At 38.4% G+C, this 27,995-nt stretch overlaps 2 protein-coding genes across 2 annotated transcripts; both read left to right on the top strand.

Moving 5' to 3' along the window:
• Position 1: 1 nt before the first annotated feature.
• LOC146168352 (E3 ubiquitin-protein ligase TRIM9-like) lies at positions 2–15,053 on the top strand. Its single transcript, XM_083390969.1, has 12 exons — positions 2–192; positions 363–1,196; positions 6,954–7,049; positions 7,614–7,736; positions 10,533–10,643; positions 11,142–11,295; positions 12,217–12,356; positions 12,642–12,780; positions 12,880–13,004; positions 13,543–13,721; positions 14,003–14,180; positions 14,453–15,053. Exons 1-12 carry the CDS (start codon positions 82–84, stop codon positions 14,771–14,773), a joined length of 2,511 nt encoding a protein of 836 aa, XP_083247095.1. The 5' UTR covers positions 2–81; the 3' UTR covers positions 14,774–15,053.
• Positions 15,054–20,135: 5,082 nt separating this feature from the next.
• Positions 20,136–27,488, top strand: LOC146168351 (uncharacterized). Its single transcript, XM_083390920.1, has 8 exons — positions 20,136–20,162; positions 21,476–21,588; positions 22,484–22,572; positions 23,614–23,744; positions 24,168–24,209; positions 24,580–24,724; positions 26,632–26,792; positions 27,079–27,488. The coding sequence occupies exons 1-8, from the start codon at positions 20,138–20,140 to the stop codon at positions 27,375–27,377; spliced, it is 1,005 nt and encodes a 334-aa protein (XP_083247046.1). The 5' UTR covers positions 20,136–20,137; the 3' UTR covers positions 27,378–27,488.
• Positions 27,489–27,995: the final 507 nt, after the last annotated feature.

Here is a 27,995-nt window from a genome sequence, read left to right as displayed (position 1 = left end):
GTAACTTTTTAAATTTAGGCAGTGTTTAACAATATAATTTTGTTACACATTTGCGGCCTCACGCTTACCAGTTTGGATAGGATGGAGGAAGAATTAAAATGCCCGGTGTGCCACTGCTTATTTCGTGACCCAGTGGTGTTACCTTGCAACCATAATGTGTGCTTCAGTTGTGCTGATAACCTGGCAATGAAGGTTAGTGTTTTTATTAGTTTATTTTTATTTTTTGCGATTTTACGGACATAATATATTTTATAAAACGGTTACACCGCATTACAAGTTACAACACACAATTTTGTAATTGCTGATCGGCAACTTGATATGTATGTCAGTTTATCACTGTAACTATGTTAATACAATTTTAGTCCAACACTCAAATGCAAGCGACGTCGTCGGGTTGCCTCGTTGAACAAAAGCAGAAGTCCACAAGCAACGACATGGACAAGCTTTCGGTGATCAGCGAAGCGGTCCTTAGTGATTCCGACAGCGGCTACTCAGCCGGATCATCAGGAGGCAGCGATACCAACTCTCCTCCGGTCATCGGATCCGGAGTTCCATCTGTCATGGGAACGTTTTACGGGAACAAGCAATCCCATATCGGTTTAAGCCCTCCGAACGTCATCAGCCTTCCACCCCTTCCCGAGTCTGTGTCGTGTTTGACTTGTCCAATCTGTCACCGAACACTGTTCCTCGACGAGCGTGGAGCGAAAGGTCTAAACAGCAATACAATGCTGAAAAGCATTGTGGAGCGCTATCACCGCGGCGAGCAGCCGCCAATCAACTCTTTGGTGGAAACGAGTGAATCCCAAACTGAACCTGTGTGTCAACTGTGTCCCACTCTACCGGCCCAGAAAGCCGTCGTAAAGTGCGCGCAATGTGCCGTCTATTATTGTTGGATATGCCGCGAACGCTGTCACCCGGCGCGAGGACCACTTGCACAACACAAACTAATTGACTTGTCAGCGCATTCGACTGGTCAAAGCAACACGATCAGGGCTAACCGTCCCTATCCGACTCTGCCGAGCAAACCGCTGGTTAGAAATGGGATGAGGCAAACCCCTTGTCCCCAACACCCAACGGAAAATACAAGTCTGCACTGCGAAACCTGTCACGTTTCCTTGTGTGTGCAGTGCGGAGAAGAGGGAAAGCACAAAACTCACGACGTACGAGCAATCGGTGGGCTGTACAAAGCTCAAAAAGTAAGTGCCACTAGCTGTGAGTGTATATCATTCGTTTCTTGTTATTTACACAATTTGATAACGTGTATTTTTTGTGGTAACACGTTCTATTAAAGCGTGTTAATATTTTTGTTGTTATTTTACCTCACAATACTTCCGTGTGACGAAAAGTTAATCCCGGCTATAAGTAGATTAAAGATCATTTGTTATACGTTACTGGCGATATTTAAGTATCAATATCAACATAATGAAAGACTATGCTCAGCAAGCTGCCGATTTTTGCGTATACTTTGGCTTGGCGATTAAGATGTTACAGCTGCTTTCGTGCCACGATAACTTGTAACAACTCGAGAGCCGAGAAGGCCACTCAAATCTGCACCGTCAGACCAATTACCACTGGCGGGGTAGCGACTGAGCGACGCTAATCTGTGACGTCGACTGTTAGCCGCGAATCGCGCTTCTCGAGGGCGCTTTCAGACTCGTTAGCGATTTTCCAGCTGCCCCGTGGGCTGGCGACGATTAGCTCTCGGCAAAGTCGCGCTAATTTGTAGCGCCGCGTCGAATTGGGGTCCCCGTTTTCATCGCGCATTTGCGACGGATTTACGGCCTTCGACTTAAACGTTCGCAGCCAGCGTTTATGGTATGTTGTTGCGTCCAACCGTGAAGCCCACAGGCGGTATTGGATGACTTCCGACGTTTGGTCTTCTACAATTTGCATGTAATTTAAACTTTAAATAAACGTTTTTAATTTATTTAGAATTTGTTTTCAATATTATATTCGCGCCGCAAGGCGAGAATTGGTGCATTGGACTATATGCTCGGGTCAAAGTTTGATCCCATGATATCGCTTACGAACGTATTACGGACTGAAATAAGTGTTATGTGAATAAGTCCTGTTGGGTGTTTTGAAAACACTTTTACTTGTTTTAATTATATTTCAACTGTTGGACATCTTAAAATTAGTAAAAACCTTTTTTTACTGTAATGACACAGTTACCTAGATATTAGTTCACTTTTGTGGGCAAACCTTCGACAACCTACATCATGGTGTTGTCGGACTTTTGATGTCCATTGAAAAATATAATCCCCTTTCAATTCATCGTTGACGAATCGGTACTTTAATGCGGCCACAACACGTGGCTCACGCTGGCATCAAGCGGTGATCGCGAAAAGCAGTTCGCGCCGGTAATCTCAAATCAAACTGTTCGATTTTAACCACCGTTGCTTCGTTAAACGATTAGTTTGCTAGACACAGATTTCGTCCATCTTGGGAGTTAAAAAGATTCTCTTTTAATTGTGAATTAAATTGTTATATAACGCAGCAGGTTTTATTTAAAACTCGTTTATTGATACAAAACCAAACGTTTTCATGACCAACACTTATTGACAGGTACCACTAAATGCTTGGTACAGCAATCGGCCTTGCATACATTAACAGCTCTGCTGTCTGAGGGCTCCTTGTAAATAATTTACACACAACAAAATAAGGCATTGCCGTGGCGTTTTTGATAAAATAGATAATTCGCAATCAGTGGCAAATCAGCTGAAGTGAGTTTCTTTGAACAGTCATGGACTTGGAACGTGATATTTTTACACTACCCATGCAGCATATCACTTAAAAAGTCAAAGTTTGTCGAAAGTAGTTTGCGTCAAATTGGCATCAGCTTGAGGGTGTCTTGTGTGATAAATTGGTAAACGGCAATATTTGCTTAGCGATATTATCGACGTTCCTCGGCGCCATCGCGACTCCACAGCCAAAGTTCACGCGGGGCTAGACTTATTCTCGCCTTGTTGTTGATTGCAGGCGAATTGGCCCTGATATCATTCACGTTTGCAATCGAAAACATTTGAAACCACTTAGCATAAGGTTTTTCCCTGTCTGACGGTCTGGCATACCATGGTGTTTTTGCATCTGTGACAAAGGTTAAGAGTTTCTAATATAATCGTGCTTAAACTAGTTTATAATGTCGAAAAAACTTGAAAATTTTAGCTAGGTCGGCCATTAACTAAAAATAATGTAGTTGAATATGATTTTTATTTTTGTTACGCTGGTAACCATCGATCTCTTTTGCTACTTGGCCCGGTGTTAAAAAAACAATTTGGCGCCAATTTCCTGAAGGGCTCTTTCTGTCATCGTCCGTCGAATCGGTGATTGCTGAATACGGCGAAGGTTGTTTCTTCATGTCTTACCAATCAGTCGCTGAAGGCCGTTTCCGCTATCACACGCTTGCGCCGTCACCAGCGGCAAGTTACTTCATCGATTTTATTTCTTTGTCGTCGGCCGCTTGTTTGATAGCCTAAATGCGACAGGATGCGTGATTTGGGTCGGATCAGAGTATCGTGCCAGCACACCCGGCATCTTGCGCGCTGCCGCACCAGTCATTAAAAATGCATTGGACGATCTGTCTTTACGTGATGCAACAGGACAGGCGCGCATGACCGCTGAAAACACTTAACTTATTCCCAGGTGCACGCCGCTGGCTGCTGGCGATTACCTAGCGGTAGTTCAACTCAGTGCCCTACTTGTTTTGCCTGATGAAACGTTGGACATTGAGGTGTAATTCGTTACGTGTTATAACATTGGCTCAGATGAATCTGTAACTTCAGCCTGCTCACTACAGTTCAGTTAATGTATATTAGACGAATCGACCGATATTCCACTTATATATGGCGTGCGCGTTTGAAGTACGGTTGTTTTTTCTTTGTACTTTGATGACATCCCCTGAACCCGAATAGTGTGAGACTGCTTATTCTCAGTAAAGTCAAAACACAACTTTGCGGCGTTTTAGAAACTACACACCCCTATATTGCCGTTGTTCATTACTAGCATATTGTGTTTGCGTGTGACCAATTTATAACTTTCTTTACAGGGTTTGCTTATGGGCTAGAAATTGGCGTAACAGCCAAATAAACACAAAATTGCTTTCCCACACTTTAAAGGTGTAGACCGATTAGCGAGCCACGTCGCCTTGTCAACAGTGTGTTAAAAATTTTTTTTAATCTTATTTGTTTTAGGTTTCAAAAAACTTGTATTGCAAAATGTTTATCCGTTCAAGAAGTTTAAAAATAGATTAACTTGTAATTATAGCTTTACCACTACCGAATAATACGCACGAACGTAGAGATATTTTTCTGTTGGTTTCATACAAGGCACTTACTTTGTCGCTAAGGTACGCTATAGGTTAAAGTGTGTTTTCTTAAACGGGAAAACCAAATTAATTACTTTGCCAGTTCCCATAAAGCTTTTGCGATTGTCTCAATTCCGCTTGAAAGGCGACGATTACATGCCAAATTCTAATTAAGGCCAACGCGCGAATAAGCAATTGGGTTGAGTTATTGGACTGTCGGCCATTACTATAGTAACGGTCATTGCTCCTTACTGATAACGACAACTAATTATACGTTGATCAGGGTGAAGTAGAAAACACAAAATGCGATATATATGACGACGTAATGTTTTGACCTCGGGACATATTTACAGATCTTTGGTGTCTACAACGATTCGAGGCATTGTTTGGTAATATATGTGTATTGCTAGTTTTAATAATGTGAAACTTTTATCACCCGTAGTTATTACCGCCTCGTTCAGTCCGGTCGTTTTTAACCACTCTTCACTCTATGCTGGTGACGGGTTTACTGCGTATCGGTGCGTGTATTTCTTCTCGTGTAACTACAGAGGTGGTGCTCTTAGTTTACAACATGAGCTTCACGGGGCACACACGACTCGCAGCTATTTGCGCCCTTTAAACAATATTCCCTCTTAATCGATTTTCACGCGCCAAGAAACGTTCGGGGCACAACTATTTGACTCACATCGTAGCTCGGGCTATATCTGGAACCTTTCTGCGGCCAAATGTAAAGGATAAAGGTTTTGATTCTTTAAGCAGGTTTCGGTTATTTATATTTTCTAATCTAACCTTTCATTATAAATCAAGGTTAGCAGAAATTTTGTGATATAGTGCAGAAAATTATTCTTGCTCTACTATTTTAAAATTTCATGCAATGAATTAAAATTTCGTTAATTTTCGTAGATTATGACGGTGTAAATACAAATTGTAACTTTGATTAAAAGCTAAAAATACCAAGAGACATGTATGACTGTACGACTGTACATACTGTTGTAAATGCGTTTTGTTTCTCCTTGCGTGCGCAATTGTTACCATACAAAACAGTTTCAAATCAAACAGTGTGCCACCAACGCCATGCTATCGCATCGAATTCGACAAGTCTTTTGTGTTGAAAATATCGCGTTTCAGTGCTCGAAAATCAAACTGAATTGATTGTCTAAATCTGGGTTCATTGTTCGCAGTTTGTTACGATACAAATATAGTCGGTTCTGTCCTTGTTGTAGGTTGATTCTGTGGAATTTTACAATTTCATTTGATCGATGACTCGCTTTTTCATGTTGTTATGTTCGATCAGTTATGAAACAATCCCTATACAATACAACGGTGCCTATTTTAAAGAAAAAATAATTGGTTCTGGTAGAATATTTGCATTACCAATTGCCAAAATGGGGTTGCTTAACAATCCTAAATCTTGATCAAATAATTTCAGCTTAGCAACACAAAGGGGGTTGCAGTGCTCAAATATTCTAGGAATACGTTGCTTTTCAGCGAAACACCATCAAACTATTCATAAAATGATTGACACTATTTTTCGAATGGTATCCGCAAAGATTGTTCCTACACCGCCACTCCGCCAGTATCCTGCGTCTACAAGAAGGCATATCAACATACAAATTCGAGCGGCTAAATGTGTCGCGCCATATGTCGCCAAAATACTCAGCCGCGTATTAAATTCTGAATGTGGTCATCTAATTCCAATTAATCGGTCGGCGTGGACTAATTTGGCAGATGCGGTGTTGCGGCGTGCCGACAAGCGTGTCCGAAATCGCACTAATCGCCCTCCTATATCCTATTACCTATCCAAGTAACTACCTTTAACTACCAAGTATAGTCGAGCAAGCCAATCATCTGTTTTGTTTCGAAGCCAAAGCCAAACGAGGCTCATTCTCCATAGTTGGTTTGTTAAGTGTTGTAATACCATGTCCATTATTTGCACTGTTTGTTGGTATGCATAGAATTTGGTTAAACAGTTATCAAATCTCTAACGAGAATTTGCTGTTGTTTTTTTTGCAATTTGATTATGCGGCACGGATCCTGTAAGGAAGCGAAAAAATGTTAAGCGGAAACTTAATTACAATTGTTTACACTTAAAAACGATATTAGGCGTCCATTCGATAATATATTTTGTTTTAAAACGAATTAACTCCAAAGTCGATATGGATTGTAATTGTAAATGCTGTGCTTCTGTTTACCAAGCGGCTTTGTCGCTTTGTCGTAGCGCGTTGGCTCCTGAAACAAAAGGCATGCTACTTGATGGTCGCCTGGTGTGTTTACCCAACACTAACAAAACTGGTTTTAACTCCTTTCATTGTTTTAATGGTTGTGCAATCTCCTCTGTTCTCTGGGCAGTTTCTCATTGTGTGTGGTTATTTATATCTTGCAACTGTGGTTATTCGACATGCACGAATATAAACAATTAGACTTTTGTTACAAAACTAATTCACCATGTACTGAGCTTTAAGATGTAGTCGCTTGCAACCATTTATCTTGAAATTACAACCAACATGCGTGACGTTCGCGTTTGGTAAGCCTGGCCCATCAAAAACAGCGATAATGTTGTTTTAGTGCAACTCAAGGGTTTGTGAATTATTACGCCGAAAGACGCCATTCCAGTTTTAACATATAAGTAAAAAGTTTGAATTGCTTGCAGGGACAACTGAGTCAGCAGATGAGCGCCCTCTCCAACAAAGCGCGACAAGCCAAGGACCTCGTCATGTTGTTAAGGGGCACCCAAGAAGAGGTCGAGGTAAATCATAGATTAATATTTATACTGTACTTTACTCCTATAGAAACGGGTCCGTTGAAGCGAATCTATGTTATGGCCAGTTGTACCCATAGTATGTTTAAAAAAATTTACAAAGGTGGGAATTCTTTTTTTCATAAGTGATGCTGCTCCGTTTTGCAACATGATAGAAAATAACAACTCACGTGAAGCATTTTAGGGTTTTTGTTTTAAATACCTGTTCGTTGTTGAGGTGCTTTACGGTAACATCGGGACGAAACAGTTGGATGCTATAGTAGTTCAAATTACCTTAGATCCGCCTGCGTGTAAAATTTCAGTTAAACTCGAACGCTGTAACATCTCCCGTCAATATTAATGAGCTGCATTAATATTGCGATATTGGGCTATATACCGGCGCAGTAAACATCCATTATTCAGCTGGCTTACACACGATACTTGCCTTGTTTGTTTAGATATTGGTTAAATTAATTATTTTTTGCATATTAAACGCGATCTCTTCTTACCAAGTGGGAGTTGGTATTTTATATTTATGTGTTAATTCTCAAAATTCATTGTTTGGTAATACAGAAACACTCGACTAAGCTAGAATCTCGCACCGTTGCCCAGTTCGACCACCTTATTGAAGCCATTCAAAGAAAACGGGACGAAATGCTGCAGAAAATAAGCAGAGAAAAGGAATTAAAAAACAAGGTATATTAAAGGAAATAAACTTTTGTTACATTCCCTCTTGTTACTAAGAGGGATATGTACGTTTGCCAAATGATTCCATTACCTTTTGTTAAATGCAAAAGGAAACAAAGGGAATTTTCACAAAGTGGTTTTGTCAATTAACTTCAAGTCGCCTTTCCTGGAAATTTAGAAGTGGCTTTTCCGTTGGCACAAACTTGGCAGCCACCATCAGCAGGCGTAGGGTGAATCGTTTCATTTAAATTGGGTTACGCTTCGCGGCCTCTCCTTTTCCGTACCTACATAAGACCACTTTACCGCCTAAAAGTTTTAATCTTTGGGACGACTTGCCCTGGGACGCGCGAGGCTTGATTATAGGCCTGGCATCTATTGTGATCCTTTGCCCCGTGAAGTTTTGCAGACAGCCTGGCGTTTTGAAAAGTCCGTGACCGCAACATTTACCACGTTTTGCGAAACTGACTTGCTTTTAATAAAAACTACTAAAGCCATTATAGTCGATAAAATCGTCATTTCGTTGTTTACAAAACGTTTCGGCAATACATCATGCCATCAACAGAGTGAAAATACAAATGAAGATAAAAGTGACTTTAGAATTTTTATTGAAATTACTTAAAATAAGGTGCATTGTGTTCCAAAGTGAATTGCTTTTCTACTGCGATTTTATTGAACGATTTGTCTCCTAAAAACGATAGGATAACAAACCTTAGCATAATTTACCTTGACTGTATTGTTTATAACAAAAAGGTCACGATCAGTTGCTGTTTTTTAGCAGGGCTTAAATTTGATTAATAAACCCACGTCCCACGGGACGCCCTTTCTAAATAAAAAAATGTGATGGATTATTGGCCTCATTTTAAGGTTGCATAATTTTGTCAACCTGGTCAGTATGTTTACGTGACTTGGTGGGGATTTCGTTCACTTTGGGCAATTCAAAAGACAGATGTGACACTTTCCTCTTTACGGCTCTGCACTCGCTGCAACAAAATGCGGCTTAGCCGTCTTGGTTCAGCATCGAAAATTTATTTTACTACTATTGAGCTACTATACTGCGTTTCAGTTAGAACTGAAGGACAAAATATTTACATGTTGTCTTAACAATCACGTGAACGCAAATTGTAAAACATCAGTGCAACATCGACTAACATAGAATACAAAGTATAACCATAGTGAAAACACCACCTAACAAATATTATTTCCACTGCATTAGATTGAATCACTTAACATGGTCGTGTGTTCACTGCGTATTTATTTAGGCTAGATGTGCTGCAACCGAAATTAATGGCCATTCATTAGGTGCACAGCTTGTTTAGCGCACCGCTGGGAAGGGGTGAAGAAGAGGATTGTTCTTAACAAAACACCTGCACCATACTGTTTACATTCACAACGCTTGAGCGCAGGAGAAGAGCTCTTGACCTCTCTTGCCGCAAAAGACCTGAAAATGGGTGTCCGAATGTTCGAAATCCGTTAAGTTGCAATGTAGTCACGTTGTCAGGTGCAGAGTTCGTTGAGAAACAATGCTAGTCCCTGGTTATATTTGAGAAAATAAAGGAATCTTTAACTGAAAACACAAACTTTCCTAAATACTATTTATGACAGCACTTTCCAACTTTTGAAATTTACATAAATATCGGTTAATGTTTTATTTCATTGAAGTAAAGAAACTGCGCTTTTTAAACTAAAAATAAAGCTATATATAAACAATATCATTCCAAAAAAAATTAATAAGAAATACAGGGTTTGGTTAGGCGACTTTCCGTACAATTCGAAAAATCTATTTAATTCTTTGCTCGGGCTATTTAGTGTTGAGTTAACATATAAATTGGTGACGTCATAAACACGATTGGTTCGGATATTGTGTTACCTAACTGATGCCCGAAGGGCTGGAATAAAAAAAACGAATATCAAAAGGTTTCCAATTGTCTCTCAGCCAACGCTACCTGATCAATAAACAAGCATTTTCCGTAGGCTACAGGAAATCGATTTTATTTTTGACCACCCTCGTACATCGATAAAATCTTCTAACCCTTTTGTTGGCAAGTTTTAAAAATGTTGAGCAAAAATACTTATTTGCTGGTTTCCTTAAAATTTGTACGAACCTTTTTTGTGACTGCTTCTTATCTCTTGGTAATTTTTTTTCGTATTTTGTTTGAAAAAAGGTGATATATTTTAATATACGTTGTGCACTTTTGTCATAAAAAAATCATAAAAAAAAGAAGGCATAAAAAAATCCCAAGTATAATGTCACAAGTTATGCCATAACGTGACATCATAATTCAAGAGATCTTACGAACTTGCTGTTTTTGAAAGAACTGGTGTAAACTTATGCAAACAATGTTAAGTGATTCGCGTTTTAGTTGGCAACATGTGGATCGTCAAAGTATATTTGACGCGTTCGGCGCAAAAAATAGCACCATATTATCGCCACACCTTAAAGCACAACGAAATCACGTAAAACGTTTGCATGAAGCGAAAAAAAGGATATTGCCTTTATCATTATTTGAAAGCTGGATATGTGCCACTCACGATGCTGAAATGCTGAATAGGAAATAGAAGAAATATTCGCACAGAACGCGGAGAAATTTTAGCTGTGACTTTGTTTTAGTCAGCCAAAAAGGTTGAGGGCACTCACAGCAGCAAAATGAAAAGAGAACAAATGCAGCAATTTGTGACTGGCGATTTGATCGCGGGCCAACAATTATTTTTTTGAAGTTGTTACTTAAACAAAATATCGACATTAAAATGAGCCCGTGGGCCTGTAGCTGAAACACGCTGGTCTAAGGTATACAATTTATATGACAGGGTATTCGAGATCAGATGCAACAATGTACGTTAAAGTTGCGTCAGACGACGGGATTGCTCGAGTATTGCATTGAAGTGATGAAGGACAATGACGCTGCAGCTTTTCTACAGGTAACCTTTTTAATATTTTGCTTATAAGTAGCGCAATTATTTAACCTAAAAATGAGAAATTTTGACCTGAAAAATTTAAAGTTTGACAAAATTTTGACTTTTTTGACAAGTCAAACAATAATCGCCCTACTTAAAAGTTATCCAGAAAGGAACAAAGTTTTGCCCTTTGGTAATGGTATTGGACTTAGTTCCGCCGCAGCAAAGCGTAATTTTAAACACACGTCTGTACGGTTGCAAATATTATTTTAATGTTATCGGCCAAATATCTACCAAAATAACTTATCTTCTCAAAATAACAATATTTATATATTTAATATGAAACTTTAATGATTTTACTGGAAAATAGATGACCTTGAAATAAAAAGTCAGTCAGATTTAAACTCGACCCGTTTTCACACTTCTTATGTGCGTCAGTCGTTAATTTTTATATTGGTAAAATGAAACTAATGCATTTGCGATGCACGACCACTTCTAATGCCTTTCGAAATGTTTTCGAAGACGTCTCAGTGTCTTATCGAACGCGTTTCCTGCACCGAGCGACAATGGACATCGCGCCACCTAGCGCCCAAAGTTAAGGCGCAATTTGATCTGGAACTGCAAACCTCGACACTTGCTGTGGCCATTGACAAGCTCGATTTTCTTCAGATTAAAGGTGAGTTCCTGATATGTACTCATATCCAATTTGAATAAGGTAACCTTAGGAAACAACGAGTCCGAGTAGTGTCCCTTTTTTGTCCTAACGAAACTTTTATTTTTTTCAAGGGGGGATTTAATGAACAACAATAACCAACCCTTACAGTTATGCCTGTCGTACATATAAAAAACCCTAAAATAAAAACCCTAACCACCATCCCAAACAAAAATGTTAAAAGGTTTACCTCCCGGCTTACTAAGGCCCATCCATGGCGGCACCTGCTTTGGGCTCTACAGTCTGGACCAGTGGTTCTCAACCTTTTATGCTTCGTGGCGCCCTTTGATAGGCTCTTAACTCTCGTAGCCCCCCTGCTTATAAAAATACCAGCATTGTATTTAACGTGTTTTCACTTGTTTTACTATTTATTTTACAATGGAACGTTTGTTTAGCAACTGAACGCTCAAGAAAATATCTGTGCTCGCCAACTGCATTTGACGGACACCTAATGATTAGGTGAAGGTTATTTGCCAGTAATTAGTCGCCGACAAAACGCTAATGCCGCATATATGGCTACATTTAAAGCTGCAGTACAGTGATTGATTCGCCACAGCGATAGGCTGCGTTGATTCAAATTTTCCGCGATAAAACGAATAAATTATATCGTTTTCAATTACCCAATATGATCGGAAGAACTTTTGTAATACCATGACCTGATTGAGAGTTATGCCTGTGGTCCCCCAATCACCGACCAATACGGACTTCTAACTATTCCCGGTCTACCTTGTCAATGGGAAGAACCCCAGCGCTACAACCATTACCTTACCTTCTTTCTTTACTTTTACTTCCCCTTGGCTTTATATTCATCAATTGTACAGATGATTCAAATTGAATATCAGCAATAAAATAAAGCTTTGTAAATATTTGTATCGAAATTCTTAGTACCAGAGAAGCCGCGCATGCGCGTCGAGGAGAAGAACAGCAAAAACAACACCGTAACATTGTCGTGGGTGAGTGCCGCAAACCGTGGAGTGGAAGGTTTCAAGCTGGAAATGGACGATGGAAATAATGGAGTCTTTAGGGTGAGCAAAATAACATTTAGAAAATTCCTTAGGCCAATGGAAATATTTACAATTAAAAAATTATCCGATCAGTATACACATCGGTGTGTCGTTGTACAAACAACCCTTGTATATCGTTATTTGCCCATGTTTTACAAATATACATGCATTTTGGGTGAACAGCTTTGATGACGAGTGTTGTTATTTATAAGGATGAAAAAATACGCCGTTATTTGTATTTCAACCGGTTAGTCAACAATTCGAAAACTTATTTATATAAAATGTTATGATTGCCGTTTGGCGCAGGAGGTTTACAGCGGGAAGGAAAGCGTGTGTACAGTCGATGGCCTGCACTTCAATAGCGTTTATCGTGCTAGGGTGAGGGCGTTTAACCAGACTGGACACAGCGTATTCAGCGACGAGCTCTCCCTACAGACTTCCGAAGGTATGCTCTATCATTTATTATAAAGTATATACATTTATTATAGAAACACTTTTTTGTGGCCTTCAGAAGACTATACGTTTATGCTTTCGTTTATTTTAGTTGCGAGTTTTCAGCTCGATTCGAAGCTCTCACACCCGGATGTTAAGCTTTCCAACAGCAACTGCACTGCAACGTCTCAGAGCTTCGAAAACCGTGTGACCCTTGGCAAAATCGGTTTCTCCAGGGTAAGGATTGAAAGTATTACAATCAAAACAAAAAAATATTCAATTTCTTTCTTGTTGTTTACGGCAGTGCTCTAATAAATATTAGGTGCACCAATACGAAAAGGTATACAAGGGTGCATCACAAACCTTTAATGAACCGATAATATTACATCGTGTTTGCCAGTAATTACCGATTTCTATGAGACAATGGTACCGTAATCGTTGTGAACTAACTTTCTGAGACATGTGGTCTTTTTTTGACCGACTGTCGTGGTGCAAGTTGTATTCCTGTTTTTTGTTTCAAGTTTGAATGCTATGACATGTGATCGACCGCTTTTTACCTCAGTTTACCTTTTAAGCAAACAGGGTAAATGAGTTCGTCACAACAACTTTAAGAGTTCACCAAACCAAAAAAGGTTGAAGAGCACTGCTGGTTTACGGCGCTGCAATCGTTGTATTTTACAGATTTTCATCTCTATACTGACATATATTATGTCCACTGGGTTTACAAGCTTTGCTTTTCGCCGAAAAAATATACTTATGTGTTCTTCTTGATCAGGGTATACATTACTGGGAGTTTGCCATCGATCGGTATGAGAATAGCCCTGACCCTGCGTTTGGCATCGCTCGAAGTGACGTAGACAAGACAGCCATGTTGGGAAAGGACGGTTGCTCTTGGGCGCTTTATGCGGACGAAACTAGAAACTGGCTGCTGCATAACAACCAGCATTTAAAAAGGTTAGCAGTTTTTTCATATTTTTGAGAATGCATAAATCTCAATCCACTAAATTTGGATTTGAGAAACACCCACAACGCTTGGTTCGTTTGCCATTCTGTACCCTTTTTCTGGAACATGATTTGCGCAGCATAAAAAATATAGTAAGGTAATATAGACTTTTTTATACGTATTACGCTCCTAAATGTTGCGTAGCAAACAAATGTGCTGTCAACTAAATATGAATTATAGCCCATTAAGGGGAACGAAACCTCACATAGATTTTTTTTAAACATTTCTCTAGAAGCGACAATGGAGTAAAGGTTGGCTCAAGAATTGGCGTTTTACTTGATATAGCAAGAAATTGCGTATCATTCTTCATTGATGGAAGGCTGCAAGGTATCTCCCTTCCCCTCAATCCACCTAAAGGCAGCACCACAGTCTTGTATTACCCGGCTGTGAGTCTTAACCAAAATGTCCAGGTGCGTTTTGGAAGGTTTTTTGTCTTTAAACAAACCCATGCACGTGTTTTCTTGATTATTCGCAGAAAAATATTTTCCCTGTTGTTATAAAATTGTATTGTGTTTACTGTCATAAAAAGTACAACACATGAAATGTATTGATTTGATAATCCGATAAACAAAAAAAACGAAAATGCATGTTCGGCATCACGCATTCAACCTTATAAAGCCTTGGTTACTGGCAAACTTAAATGTTTACTATTTTTAGTTATCGACAAATAATTATCTTACAGGTTACACTCCATACCGGATTAAAATCACCCCTCGGGCCACAACAGGAACTCAACGAATCAAAGTTTCGGAAAAGGATACAGAGCGCACCAGAGATCAACTTGCCCCCGAAATGGAATCCCTCTTACCCCCTGCTAAAGTCACAATGCTCCATTAACTCTTCAAAATCGACAAAATCAGTCAAGGGGGCGCCCCCGACACCACCTCTCAGAAGAGGTGGTTCTTCGGGCAACGTCAGCAGTCAAAGTGAAGGAGAGGTATCAACTGCATCCGATCCAATTCCGGAAAATAAAGGATTTCGGTCGTTCTTCCGAAAACGATGACCGGCTGGTAGTTGATAGCGTATGATGTTCTGCATTCATTGGTAATGTGATGCGCATATTGCTCTAACGAGGGGTTAAGTGACAAGGATGCACCAAGATGAGGCATGGACCTGAATTGCCATCCATTGCGAGAATGGAACCCCGTTATTACACACGCACACAGAGCTTGAAAATTTGCGTCTTTAATTAATTATAATTAACGTCGGTTTTGCGAAAATAAATTTGGGACCCGCCCCGAAAACTTTTTTCAATATTACTTTGCGTTTTTTTTTCGGCTTAATAGTCCTAGTGAACTATGTATGAAATGAGGAGAATTTCGGTTATTTTGTGATTTTTTTGTAAATAAATGTTGTATTAACCTATACGCGTGTGTGTTTCAGACCAATTTCTGTCCAGAGCTTTGCTTTATACATGAATTTGAGGGTGGTATGTAGCTGCAGTTTTAGTTGTTAACGGGTATGTCCCCTTTTGGGCCTGTGTGTAACGTCATCTAAGTTCTATATAGCTCTATAGTTATCTAGCGGTAGCAAAATCTCCGATACAGGATTCGTTACTTATTTGATGTATCCTCCTTTTGTTGTGCTCGAAAACAGGCTATTCATATAAATCAGGTGTAGCCAACTTTTGTTTGAGTGCGATCGACTGAAATAATTTTGTATACTATCGAACGACTGGTTCGGTAAAAAAGTCACAAGAACACTTATAAAACATTTTGACCGTTAATTGCATCTCAAGCCAGCGATTGATTTGCCAAACATTGGTGTGAAAGATTTATAGAGAGACTACGCACACCGTTACAGCTGAAATGTTTATGGAATTTAAGTTATTCTCCATAGTAGGATTTCGACAAGATACCAAATCCCAGAGCTTTTAAATATCATAAAGTTACACCTTTTGAATTGAAAACAGCATTAATAAGGTATATAAAACTTGTTTGCGACGCTAACGCTGGTTAGAATTTTACTCAGTCAACTATTCGATGCAGTCTATAGCAGTGGTCGGCAAACGCCGGTCCGCGAGGAGTTTGTTACCGGTCCGTAGCTGGGTTGCCAGATTAAAATTTTGATGTAAACCCGAACAGTACGTAGAAACCTTGAATGAGTCAAAAACATTTGAATGTATTTTTATACTAAAAACACATTAACTTTCGTTTAAATATACTCAATGGTTGATTAGTATGACAAAAAATCACAATTAGTATCGAGCTCTCGTGAGGTTCAAAGCAACTAGTGTGCTGTAGCCACAACATCCAAAAATGCATAGTTATATTGCAAAATCTAACTCCTAGTACTTACAGTATATCGAAAAATAGGCTAAAAATCAGGTTTTTTATGTTCAAGCGTGCTCACACTAAAGTGCAATCCAATAAATTCATACAAACAATGTTTATAAACAATGTCCCATAATAAAATGATTTTTTATTTTAATGTTTAAGCAGGAAAGGTTTCGAAAAAACGTATGCATTTTAATTAGTTTTAGCAGTTTTTAGCCTCTATAGTTTTAACATTTCTAATTTTAGTTTTAATCTTCATAAAAATAACGGAAAAAAGCCAAACTCTTAATAAGTTTTCTGACATCAACCACGTTCAAAAAAGCCATATTTTCGAAATTGTTTTCAAAAAAGTCAATTTGGCAAGCCTTTTACGTATGTCCATTCTATATTTTTCTGGTGTCTGTCTGTGGTTCGTACTTTTTATATGGCCTTTATTTTTTGTGAGTTTTTGGTATTACTTAACTATAGAAAGAGTTGTGTAAGGCCTGGTCAAAAAAAAGAATCTGAAAAACATTATTAATATATACTACCAAGTGTGACTTAATATCCTCATTGTGATTAGCTGGTGCTGCCAACGGGTTTCATTAAGTTCAATATTTTCTAGATGGGAACATCTCTTTGCGGCACAACAAGCAAAGTTCATATAGAAAAAAAAATAATAATAAATACTCTTTACTGAACATTTGTTGCTTTTTTAAGGCCGGCCCGTGACAAAATTTCAGTTTTAAACCGGTCCGCATTGCAAAAAAGGTTGCCGACCCCTGGTCTACAGGACAAGGGTGGGAGCCGCACGAGAAACGAAAAAAGTCTTGGCGGGCCGGATTAAAAAGGGGATTTAAAATATACAAATTATAAAGTGTCATACCTTTATAAAGATAGCTATAGATATTTTAGTTTTGACAAGCTGGTAAGTGTAAAGAATAAGTGAGAATGTCTTGCATGTATAAATCATTTAATAAAATATTTTAATATTACGAAAAAACGGCATAATTCTATTAAAAAAGTTTTATAAAAAGTAAGCCGCGGACCTGCGGGCTGCAGTTCGCCCAGGTCTGATATAGGAGGTCAGAGATTTCAATAAGGGAACTTAAATAGCCAGATCAAACAAAATATCAACCGGGGGTTTTCTTGTTCAGTGCTAGAAATAAACCGTTGCCAAAAGCATTAGATAAGGCGGTCAGGGAAACACCAAGTACAAAAAATACATTCTTTAATTATAGTAGGTAGAGCTCTTCTGGCAAATGTAATTTTTATTCCGAAATCGATTAGATCAAATCGATTAGAGGCCCAATCATTCGTTATCGCGTTTTGTTTTTGTTGCGTTGTAACGTGCTTGCGTTCCATTCTTTTTTCCTTTTTTCCTTTGTTTATCGTGCACTGTACTAGTCGCATTCCGTGTTATTTACCCTGATGAAGACGACCTGTATAGGACGTCGAAACGTCGGAATAAAAATTACATTTGCCAGAAGAGCTCTACAAACCTGATATTATGCCTGGTAGCAATAGCTTATATACTTTAATTATAGTATTTGTTTGTTTGTTAGAGGAGTTTTTTGGGGGAACGAGATAGGTGAAACAGGAATAAATTATTTTTGCAAAGGATTTTCAAGACGACCACAATGTATTCCTTGCCAAAAAAACCTTACACATGTGTAACGCCATATGTAAAAGGCGGGAAACTTTCGGTTAAGTCCCAGTCAAGTCATTTGTAAAACAACTTAAGTCCAAGTCAAGTGTTTTTGAATAAATAACAAGTCAAGTCCCAGTCCAAGTCATCAGTTGCGCAAGTCAAGTCCCAGTCAAGTCATAATTAGAGCAAGTCAACCTTAAGTCATGTCCTTGGTAAAAAATAAAATTTTAAACTGTTAAAGTTTTTAAATTTTTATGATTATTAGCAATAACTGAACTAAAAAATAAGAAAAAACGCAACATATAGCAAGCAATTTGTTTTATGTGCTAAAATTTGGATAAATAGCTCAATTTTATAAAAAAATACTTGAAAAAAACGCTTCATTTTAACCGAAGTCATTTGTCCAAATGACTTAAGTCAAGTCAAGTCATTTGTCCGAAAGTCTTAAGTCAAGTCAAGTCATTTTTCCCAAATGACTGTAGTCAAGTCAAGTCATTTGAAAACAGTGACTTAAGTGCACTTAAGTCAAGTCATTGACTTAAGTCATTACAACACTGGAAACCAGGCAAGGAAAAATAGAAGTTACAGGAAACATGTAGCTTAAACCAATAAATCGAACCAATAAAGTACATATATTATTTAAATGTATCACCGATAAATAACATTATTTATACCAGAGGTTCCCAACGTGGGCGGTACCGCCCCCTTGTGGGCGTTGGCGACTTACAAGGGGGCGTTTTGGGTCTTTTTCTAATTTGGGGGGCGCTGAACGCACATAAGGGGGCGTTACAAGAAAGTACTGATGGCAAAATTTTGTAAAAGGTTCACATAAAAATAGTAACAAACAGCATTGTAGGTAACTTTTAACCTTATGGCAACTTCCGTACTGCGAACTTGTAGTAGTTTCCCGACCATTGTTACGTAATAATTGGCTTTCTTATGTTAAGTTGTTGCGTTTCACCGTTTTATACGCGGCAAAATGTTTGTATATTTAAAGCAGGGGTCGCCGCCGGATTCGGCCAGCCGCGCCCCTTTGACAACTAGACATGGAGTTCATTTCAAATACTTTTTGACTATTTTACCTTGAGTACGTCGAAAAATTTTTCGAATGATCTTTCTACGTCCAGTTTGTTTACACCGTTGTTTCACGGAAAAACGGAAAACGTATTCAAAAATATTACACATATATTTTTTAACATTTTTTTTGGCAATGTAATAATAAAAACTAGCAGGAAATTTAAAAGAAATGCCTGTATACCCCCAAAAAATCGCGCTCGCTTTGCTCGCCAGGTGCGCCCGGACTTAAAAAGAAAAACAAACACTACATTATCTATTAAGGTTAACGCGTTTTACACTTTTCATTAGTAGTATGGATGAAAAAACGGTGAGCTTTCTGAGTTTGGTTGGCGACTAGAAAAGGTTGCCGACCCCTGATTTAAATTCTTGGTGCAGAAAGCTCAAATTTTCCTGGTATTGACATAACCTGGTGAAATAATGTATCTATAATAAGTTCCCATAGTGAATGTATGTTAGACAACCTAAAATATCACTGACAGCTTATCGAAACGAAAGTGAAGACAATACGATGTTAGACAACGATCAATATAATACTTTACTGTAAAACAAGATGAGGGGGGCGATATGAAATAATATTGAGCCCAAGGGGGCACTAGTGTAAAAAAAGGTTGGGAAACACTGATTTATACCAACTCACTGACACCACCAAGCCACCACCTGTAAATTAAGCCTTAAAAATGTACATCCTGACAAAATATGCAACAACCGCAACCGCAACCCCGTCTACTTTCATTAGCTTTTCAAATGTCATTATTTTCAGTCAAGTGTCTAAAATAAACTCTATAGTTCAAAAATATCTGTGATGGACGTCTTAAGTTAGTCCAATCACTTTGTCAATTTGTTTTTTGTTACCCTGGACCGATAATGCCCGCGCAAACATTGCCGCCAACTACAAAGACTGCTAAACAGAGAAAGCTAAAAATGGCCACAGTCCATGGTGGCAAAATTGTTTGCACAAATTGTTTTTCAAAATATTTTGTTACCGTAATCAATTACTGTACAACAGTGTGCCAAATACGTTGATTGTAAAGAAAAGTCACAAATCCAATCGAAACTTGTTAGCCTCGTTGCAACATTTTTTACTTACCATAACTCACGACTATATGACATTCTATCTACAATCCTGCACAAAACAAATCTAGCACTGTTCGGCATAAAAATGTCAGAAATTGTGCAGCAAGTCGTAAACAAACTGTAATCTCTGTAATTGGAGAAGTTTGAAAATTTTCACTAACTGTTGCTTCACTTAGCTGGCCTGCCTGCAGGCGAAATGCAAACATTTTTCACACCATAGATGGTTTGACTGTAGGTCTGTCGGTAAATATATACCGCGGTATTTGCTAGCAAGATGTTTTATTATGCATTAACTATAATTCTTTTGATAATGTTCAACATTGATCAGCTTAACGGTAAGCGTTAATTTTAGTAGCAGTTTCATGTAAATCGATAGCTTAATAAGTCAGAAAGGATGGTGAACATAACATATTTTAGCTTTTCTTTGCGCTTGTTTCAGTTCATATAAAATACTGCTATATGACTAATTGCACATTGTTTTAAGTAACTTTAAAGAAACCTGAAAATTAATTGGTGATGTTAACATTTTGTTTGCTTTAATACAATTTTAACAACGTTCAAGAATAGTGAAAAAAGTATATTGCTTCAGAAATTACAAACATATATAGCAGGGGTGGCCAAAACGCGGCTCTTACGTTCATGTTGCACTTTTTTTTTGATTTTTTAGAATGTTTGATTTCCTTTGGCTAAGTTATGAATTATTGTCGGTTTCGACTTGGACTGTTTGCCTTACTTAAGGCCATTTTATGTTCGTTAAACTTTTGAAACAAGATGAACGCAACAAATATGCCCAAATATTATTGATGTACGACAGTGTTTCTCAAACTGGGGTCCGCGGCCCTTTTGGGGTCCGCGAGACAATATTTTTGGACCGCGAAGCACCTAACAAAAAATCAACACGACGCTTCTTAAGAAGAAAATTTTTTTGTGCGATAACTTTTCCAAACCAAGCTTAACCAACGTAATAATAATAACTATGCCGGACCAGAAGAAAGAAACCCAGACTCATGCTTGCTTGTGAGGTGTTTAAAACCCACACTTGCTTCGAGTTGATTTGTGCATTGTGACGTCATAGTGTTGCATTGTGCTCATGAGAATTAGTAGCCGAGCTGAAAGCAAAGAAGCAAGTTTACCCGTCCCATTTATACCATTAAAAACAAATGTTTTTTTGTGTATATTTTTGAGGCACCGTGAGCGATTTAAAAAGTTGCTGAGGGGCCGTTGCGTAATTATTTTTTTAATTTGAGAACCACTGATGTACGACATTATATCGAGAAATGTGTATTTTTTTATTCAATGCGACGCGTCTTCTTCTACATTAAAATTTTGTCTATTTTACGAAATAAAGGCACTTTTTACGCTTCGCGCAATCGCTTTGTGGAAATGAGTAAGAAAAGAAGTGATAGGCCATTTATTTCGTTCCATGTGAGTAAGGTGTGGCTCTTAGCGTTAACCAAGTAACAAATGCGGCTATTGGTATCTGATAGGTTGGCCGCCCCGGATATATAGCATCGCGAGAAACGCAAAAAACACTTTTTACCAGTACAATAAAAATGCTGCCATGCCAAACAAGTTTAACCTACTAAATGGTTAGTAATAGCTTAAGTCTGAATTTAGAGTTGATGTATAACACTCGAAACTTTTGCAGCATGTCATAATATAAGCAGACGTCGAGGAAAAAGACAGGTATCAAGCTCAAGCGCTTCTCCCGAAGAAACAGCTTATATGAGAGAATTCTTCAGTAGCTGTTTAAAAAACAAGGTAAATTTAATATTAAGAATGTAATACCGTATATGCATGGATATTAAATATGCTATTGGATCTAGGGGGCCTACTTAGCCTACTGGTGAGCATATATTTAAGGCGTTTCACCTATAAAACAATGCAAAATTATTGATGCGATATATATAATTTTACTGGATAATTTTACTTTAATAAAGACAAACACGCGGTAATATCCAGTACAGCATAAGACCGAAATCGTCTGAATAAGACATTAAACCTGTCGAAATAAGTCCTAATTTTCTCAATAAGAGGTCTAAATAACCATACGACGTTGATGTTGTTCTTATCTCGGTCTTATGGCTGGAGTCCAGGGCTGCGGAGTCGGTTAAAAATAACCTCGACTCCCGAGTCCGACTCCGGTCAACTGTGCGAGTTTATCGAGTCCCGAGTCCGGCCCCGTCATCACAGCCTGCATTCCGCTAATTTACACAACTAAAATAACGTGAATATTCAGCAATACACTTGTAGAGATATCGTATAGTTCATTCACTCCACAATACACGGTTGAAAAATATTTCACCATATGCTATTCCACCTTAACAACTTCCAGTTGGCCCTGTTGGAGTCCATATTGATCTTCGTTTCGTAACTACGCGGATTATTGTCGTTTAATAAGAATTTTCTAATGGTAAGGATTTTGCGTGTCACAAAGCAGAAGACATCTATTAGCGAGAGAATACGAAACGATGAAAGCCCTAGCCTAGGCTGATTGAACATATCCGTATAAAACGGACGTGACTCTATCTCCGAAAATCCTGAATCCACCTCTGCTTATGGACAACTTCGTTTTAAAGATAACACAAATTGTTGCGAAGTTCGATCGCGATCCTCTGCAATAACGGTTTACAACATATTTTGCTGTATACAATAGGTGGGAAATGTCTGGGATTGGGCTAGTGTTGTCGATGTTACAGTCTTGGACAGCTTCTGGTACTCCCAAACAGATGAAACAAATTGCAAGTAAGATTAAATGTTTAAAACCAGAATTCCTTTAACACTTTACAAAGGTTCTTTAAAGTTATTCTGTCGCTATCTTAGTTTACATCCAACTACATATGTTATTTTATGATATATCCTTACTCGTTTGACTCGCAACAGACCGACTTGGACGATTCTCGTACTTTATTTTATATAGGACTCTCGTCATGTCACTACACCAGAAAATACTCTTTTTTAATAAATCTGTTTTTTAGCAAATAGTTTGATACTCGTGTACTAAATTAACTATAAGTTAGCAAAATTGTGATTAAATAGGGCCGTTCTACTTTCAAGGATATGAAAACATGCAATGGCACTGAAAGAGACTTTGTGCTATAAAAAATTAACATAAGTAGAACACAGAGCTTGTACAGCGCCGTAGGAGTGGTGTACAACTCAACGAAACCATTAGAATCATTGCCAAAAAATTAAATGTTAACTTAGAGCTAGGGCCCCCCCTCAGAATTGTTCGGAGCCCCCCTAGGGGGGTACGCGCGCCCCCGGTTAAGAACCGCTGCTATAGACTAACTAGACAAGCTTCTGTAATAAATAAGAACATAGCCCACCATACAGTAACACTGACAGTAGGCTAAGCCTACAAAACACACTCTTTGCTTTATTAATCGACCTTTTTAAATTTGAGGTTCTGTTGCCATTTTTCGGTCCCAATCGATCAAGAAGGTGGTAGAATAGGGCAATTTGTTGGAAAACCTGTTTTGAAACAGCAATTCAAAATGTTTAATGGCCACAGTATTTTTTGGAAATATCTACAACGTCTCGCCCAGAAGTCTTTTTAAAAGTATAAGCAACTAACTCGAAATGCGAAAAAAGAGGACATTTGGACATTTTTAAGCGTCCTCGAAGGACCATTCATTTTTCTTGGGAAAAGAGGACAAATCCTCCTAAAAGAGGACATATGGTAGGCCTACGTACTATTATTCTATATACTAGCCTTACAGAAACAATGGTCTCGGCTTTAATAGGTCACTTCCCTACACTTATTATGTACTTTAATTCGTTTAGAGTCTCCGATGGTCTGGACACTGTTAAGTGCTGGAAAACGAGATTAGGTGAATACGTTCAATCCACGTCCACACTCTACGTAGATGTCGTATTTTGCATAGAAGCATATGCGGTCAATGTGTCGGCGCTAGGTAAGTCTTTTACGGCGTTCAAGCTATGTGGGTTAAAACGCTTTTCTAGGTAAAGCAGAACGTTGAAGTGTTTCTAGTATTTTTTTAAAGTATATGAAAATAAAGTACTTAAATGAATTAAAACGAATTTAACCAACGCTACATAAAATGTATGGTATTATATTTACAATAAAGATCTCTTTTGAAGAAGGACAATTGTTGCCCTTAATTTTATACTATATAACAACGGATCGGCCTAAAACCCGTCGTCGGTAAACAACATTTGGAGGAATAACCATATTTAGCCAACTTTAACATTTCTCAAAAGTGATTGACGTTTCAAACTAATTTACAGGGATCAAATTATCACCCATTGAATCACTGCATGTGCAGAATGCTAGCAAGTCGGTGAATGGCAAATAACTATTTTGTTTTTTAATTTAGATCATAGTCTGAAGAAACGGCAGATCGGATCAAGTGGAAATGGTAAAGCAAACATTTCCTAAAATTATATAGGAATGTCACAAACTAAATATTTAAAAGTATACTCTACAATAACGTACATGTGTTCGGTAAAACTACCGGCCAACGTATATCAAACATCAAAGCTGCATTTATTAATATGCAACATTCTTAGAAAAGAGGTGAAAAACCCTCAGTGGGAAAATTTATTTAGTGCTTAAATTAATTTGATATCTAATCAGCTGCGATACAAGCCTGGTATAGGATCACCACCCATAAATTCAGCGTCGGAATTATTATACTTTTTATGTTTAATGACAACGCAATATATAATCGCTGAATTAATGATAATTCTTTCAATTTAATAAAGTTAAGCTTTCCATTCAATATTTAGAAAGATGCAATGATTACCACCCAAACTCTCCGGTAGTTCGTGCATTTACTGCGTGCAACGACAAAGAAACCAAACTTCCGAGTGATCGAATGAAAATCGACTATCCATCGGTGTCACAGTTTGTGGCGGAATATGCATTCTGCACGTAAGTGGTCTAACACAGTGGTCGGCAACCGCCGGTCCGCGGACCGGTGCCGGTCCGCGAGGAGTTCGTTACCGGTCCGCAACAGGGTTGCCAGATTAAAACTTTATTTAAACTTAAACAGTACGTAAAAAGCCCAAAAACTAAGAAATAAGTCAAAAACAGTTAAATGTAGTTATTTTATATAAACACATTAACTTTCGTTTAAACATTCTCCATGATTGATTGGTATGATAAAAAATCGCAATTAGTATCAAACTCTCGTGTTCAAAACAGCTGTGTGAGATGCATTGCAAAATGATTTATTATTTTGATGTTCAGACAGGAAAGAAACAAACGTATGCATTTTAATTAATTCATTGGAAAAAGGTTGTAATAAATTACCTTTACTAAACATTTGTTGCTTTTTAAAGCCGGTCCGCGAAAAATTTTAAGTTTCACACCGGTCCGCAGGACCAAAAAGGTTGCCGACCCCTGGTCAAACAGATCGAGTATACAATACATGATGACCATACCTAATAGAGTAAGCCCTGCAAATTCTAGGGTCATGTACAACACCAAACCTTAAATGTATCTTATACTTGTTTTTTTTCTGATGTCTACTAGTTATATGTCCCTTACTTCGCGCAAATTCCGACAAATAGCGATACACGACCATTGTGTTAAAAGTATGGCCGTCCGATTGCCAGACCAATGGATAGCGCACGAGGCAATGTCCCCACCCAAACCTAAACGTTATTTGTCTTACATAAATGGATCTTTTTGGCTTTGTAGTGTGTTTTAGCCCATTTTAAGCTAATATGTTTTTAATCCAAAGGTCAGTGCGTACCATGACACACTAATAATATAGCGTTTTCCGAAAGTATTGTTTTACTCAACCGCATTCTATATGTGACCAGGGGCTACATGATGCTCTTCGGCTCTCCCCGAAATACCTGGTTTTCGACCTGATTTTGGTGCAGCAATTGCTACACACTGGCTTGGTAAAACTATATTGCTAAATAACATTATATTGAGCAATGTCGGGATTCTTGCCCAATATGTTATATCTCCTTTCAACATTTAAACAAAACAAAGGCGATTTTTAGTGCTTCGCGGGACATCTTTATTCCCTCTTACTAAAATATGCTCACGGTAATGCACAAGTTTACCAACAGCATCAGGTTTCTTGAGGTTGCATCTAATATTATGTTAAATTGGCATTCGCTTGGTATGTTACTAGGCCATGGAGTCCATATATGTGAATATTATAATGCAGTAGTAAAAATAATTTTCGTCGTAACGATGAATTGTTTTTTTACCCAAACGCACGAAAAATTGTTTTAGAGATGACATCAGAATGCTGCGTCAAAACAAGACGTCAAAAGCAAGCAACGTTAGGAAACCTGAAGTTCGATGAGTGCATAAATATTCAACTTATAGTTTATTACATTTAAGGATATGGCGGCCTGGTGAAAAAATAACAAATTTTTACCATTAGTTTTTTACCCTGCAAAAAAACGTTCCAGGTCGTTAAGGTTTACTTTTACCACTGACCGTGACCACTGATGCAATCTTGGCCTGATGAAGTATTACTGACAGAAGTGTATACTCATAATGATTTACTTGATGTCTTAGGAAATTAGTTAAAAAAATCAAGATTATAGTGAGGAAGTTAAGGCTAGAAAAAGTTAGTCTTCGGCGAAGTTCGAACTCACCCCTTCAGCCACAACGGGATCATTGTTCTACCGACTTAGTTAGTCATAACTTTATAGTTTTCCAAAACAGGTAATTAAAAACCCTATGATCTTTCAAAGGACCACTACAATTTTTAAAGAAGAAAACTGACAAAATAATATCTTAAGCAAAAATATAATTCTTTACCTTAATCTCCACGTGCATCTATACCGATTTTATCACGTTTTGAGCAGAGGTGACTCGCTTGGGTGCGAAGGAAGCAATGACATAATACAGGAGGAAACCAATGTTCCTGTATGGCCGTATAGACTCGAAGCTTTGCTGAAAACAACTTCGCCGATTCAAAAATCGGTCATGATCTGTAACAACCGCTTCTTTCCGCTGCAGTCAGTAGGTAAGCTTATGTGTGAACTCAGCATTGTCTAACACAAATAAGTTAGGTACACTATGCACGGATCTGTAATGTAGCTTGATAATGAATTGTAAGGCCATAAAGGTCGAGTAAGTCGACATCATCCAAATTGTAAAGACGTTTCGATACATTAACTGAAGATGATTTAAGCTCATATCGAAACGTCTTGATAATCAAGATGAGTTATGTTTCGATTTTTGTTATAACCTTATATTTTTTTCATTGTAAGTTTAGTGTATTTCTTTAAATATCGTAATTTTAACACTAGATCCCGCATCCCGATGCACGGAATGGGTACCGTGGTCGAAATGCTCCGCTACATGTCAAGGAAGCCAGAGCAGAAGCAGGAGCTGCCCAGTTGGTTACAGTGGACAAGTGCAGCAACAAAATGATTGCAACCAATCGTTGTGCCCACCTACAACAGTAAATGGACCACCGACGAATAGCTTTCGCAACCTTTTCTGCAATTTTCTGTGGACACAATTTTTAACTTTGGGAGGCTCTTTCCAAGCTACCTCAGGCGGTGGCGGTCCTTCTTTTCAATTGTTGGCTCTTATTTGTGGGTAGGCTAATGTGCTATACCAGAGACTCGGGGATCAATTTCGGGGAATCAAAGGGGAATTTTGTTGTAAAATTACCTACAATCAGCGCTGCGAAGTCGGTTAAAAATAACCCGAGTCCGACACCGGCAAATGAAATCTACCCGTCCGACTCCCGAGCCCCTAGTGCGACTCCGGCCAAATGTGCGATTTTGTCGAATCCCGAATCCGGCTGTGACTTTACAGCCTTTATTTCACCCATTTACGTAACTAAATTAAGATGGATTTTAAGCAATCTACTCATAAGGGTGTCATGTAATTCCTCCACACACAATATAAGGTTGGAAAATATCCACCATATGCTATTTCACTTTTACAATTCACAGTTTTTCGGCCTATTTAAAAAAATGGTACTGCGCATGCGCACGCCAGACTTGGGACTCGGGTAGTTTTAAGTGGTCTTACTTAAGTCCCGGCTCCCATGTCCGACTCCAGCAAAACAAACAGACTCCGTCTAGTCCCGAGGCCGACTCCGACCCCGCAGCCCTACTTAAAATTATAGGTATACTTTACAGCAAGAAGTTTATTTTTGAATAAGTTTTTGGCAGAACGAATAATGCCACTTTTGGCGTAACTGCAGTGTTCT

The sequence above is a fragment of the Ascidiella aspersa genome, chromosome 1 (assembly GCF_963924565.1).
Source record: "Ascidiella aspersa chromosome 1, kaAscAspe10.2, whole genome shotgun sequence".
Taxonomy (NCBI): Eukaryota; Metazoa; Chordata; class Ascidiacea; order Phlebobranchia; family Ascidiidae; genus Ascidiella; species Ascidiella aspersa.
Note: the sequence above shows the minus strand (reverse complement) of the source record. Positions and strands in the feature narration are given on the sequence as shown.

Coding starts and splice junctions, on each gene's coding strand:
- LOC146168352 (XM_083390969.1), top strand. CDS start 82: ATGGAGGAAGAATTAAAATGCCCGGTGTGCCACTGCTTATTTCGTGAC. Junction 1,197..6,953: donor GGCTGTACAAAGCTCAAAAA/GTAAGTGCCACT, acceptor AATTGCTTGCAG/GGACAACTGAGTCAGCAGAT. Junction 10,644..11,141: donor ACGCTGCAGCTTTTCTACAG/GTAACCTTTTTA, acceptor ATGTTTTCGAAG/ACGTCTCAGTGTCTTATCGA.
- LOC146168351 (XM_083390920.1), top strand. CDS start 20,138: ATGTTCAACATTGATCAGCTTAACG. Junction 20,163..21,475: donor CAACATTGATCAGCTTAACG/GTAAGCGTTAAT, acceptor AAACTTTTGCAG/CATGTCATAATATAAGCAGA. Junction 23,745..24,167: donor GGTCAATGTGTCGGCGCTAG/GTAAGTCTTTTA, acceptor TTTTTAATTTAG/ATCATAGTCTGAAGAAACGG.